This window comes from Laccaria bicolor, genomic scaffold, assembly GCF_000143565.1.
Source record: "Laccaria bicolor S238N-H82 LACBIscaffold_289 genomic scaffold, whole genome shotgun sequence".
Lineage (NCBI taxonomy): Eukaryota > Fungi > Basidiomycota > Agaricomycetes > Agaricales > Hydnangiaceae > Laccaria > Laccaria bicolor.
In genome coordinates this window covers 1-1,761 of record NW_001890145.1, presented here as the reverse complement: position 1 = coordinate 1,761, position 1,761 = coordinate 1, and the positions used below count along the sequence as shown (strand labels likewise).

The 1,761-nt window shown below is 43.1% G+C and overlaps 1 protein-coding gene across 1 annotated transcript in view; it reads left to right on the top strand.

Annotated features, from left to right (window-relative positions):
- Window positions 1-1,111, top strand: part of LACBIDRAFT_336101 (uncharacterized protein) — a gene marked incomplete at both ends in the record, with an annotated part of 4,774 nt that extends 3,663 nt beyond the window's left edge. Inside the window, 4 exons of the mRNA XM_001891025.1 lie at window positions 504-587; window positions 669-699; window positions 921-984; window positions 1,102-1,111. Coding sequence (XP_001891060.1) covers window positions 504-587; window positions 669-699; window positions 921-984; window positions 1,102-1,111 — 189 coding nt within the window. The remainder of the gene's footprint in view (window positions 1-503; window positions 588-668; window positions 700-920; window positions 985-1,101) is intronic.
- Window positions 1,112-1,761: the final 650 nt, after the last annotated feature.

The following is a 1,761-nucleotide window of genomic DNA, read 5'->3' as shown; positions in this document are numbered from 1 at the left end:
CCAGGTAGCCTCCTGTACGTCGAGAGGTAATATTGGATGTGCGCCTGTCACCATAAAGAACGGCGAACAACCAAATCTTTTTCTAATCGTGATCCTGTCAGCCCAAAGTACTTGCCAAAAGAACCAATACCACTTGGCAAGGTTCTTGGGTCCACAGCACTTTGTGAGCATTTGTATAATATCCCAATGGGGCCTTTCGATTCTGCCATTTGCCTTAGAATTATACGGAGATATCCTAATACCCTTTATCCCGTATTTTTCTTCAAGCCATTTTACAGCAGCAAGGAAAACCGAACCATTGTCAGTTATTATTACTTCTAGACAACCCCATCTGCAGATGACTTCTTCAAAAAGCCATAAGCCGACAGTTCTTGCAGTTTCACTTTTTAGGGGTTTTCCTTCAACCCAGCTTGACAGTGCACACCTCCCATGGACGATGTACTTACATCCATTTGATTTCGGAGTCATGTGTACGGTATCAGCGTGTAGTCGTTGGAAAATAGATGGTGTATGTGTCACGGTGGGTGGGATTTCCACCACACGTTTGGTTCGTTCCTGACAACGCTGGCATGTTTTCACATACCAATGTACGTCTCTTTCGATTTCAGGCCACCAAAAACGCTCTGTTAACATATTCTGCGTTGCATATGCTCCCCTATGTCCCATAGCATCGTGTGCAGATCTCATCATGTACATTCGGTGAGACTTGTCGACCACTAGCTTGTGACGTGATTCAATGCTTCGACGATATAATCTATCCTCTTTGTCTAGGAAGAAACTTTTTGCAAATCTTACGAAAGCGCCATACTTTTTATCAGAATATCCTTCGATCTTTTTAGGATTTNTCAGCCATTCTCTTAGTATAAGAAGGAATTCATCCTGTGACTGTCCAATGAATGACCTATGAGTTTCCGGGTAAGGTTGCTCTGTTTCTAGTTCATCAAACCTGGCCTCCAGGCCTGGTGAAGTTAAAGTCGAAATCATGTAAGTTCGAAGAAATTCCTTCTGTTCTGGGCTGCTTTTTGTATGATCTGGATCATTGTCCACTCTTGTTTTCACATCTTTAGCTATTTTCTGTGTCATTGCTATTTCCCTGTCTAGTTCATCCTGAAAATCTGAGATGTCTAGAGCCAATTGTTGGATATATCCCCCCCTCGAGTCAATTTGATCTTTGAAGGTTTCGAAATCCAAAGGGGGCTCCCCTCCATCTGGATCTGGTAACACTTCAATGACACCAATGGGTTCGTCGAGATGTTCATCTGAAGGTGGATACACATCGTCACCTGGTTGAGCGTTTCTGCGTGATAATCCATCTGCGCCAAAGGTCTTTCCTTGGACATGCTGTAACTTAAAATGGAACATTAGACATGCGTCAATCCATCTGTTGATGGTTGCATTCGGTCCCATTTCAGGGTTTCGAAGCATACCAGACAGGTATTTCGCGTCTGTTTCCACAATTAGTTTTCGACATCCTAGAAGCCAATATGATGCAGCTTGTAAAGATCGCATTAAACCAAATAATTCTCTTTTTGGTTGAGAAAATCGAGCTTCTCTATCATTCAAAGTTATAGAACCGAACCTGGCATACTGCCTAAGCCCAGTCGTATGGCTATCCTGATATATGTAGAACCCAACCGCTTTCCAAGAGGTGTCTACAGCTAGTACCACTGGGTTAGGATTATTTTCGTAATCCAACGGCACGAGCGCTTTACTTTCGCGAAGTGAGGATTTCAATTTGTCCATAGACTTTTCTTGTGCCGG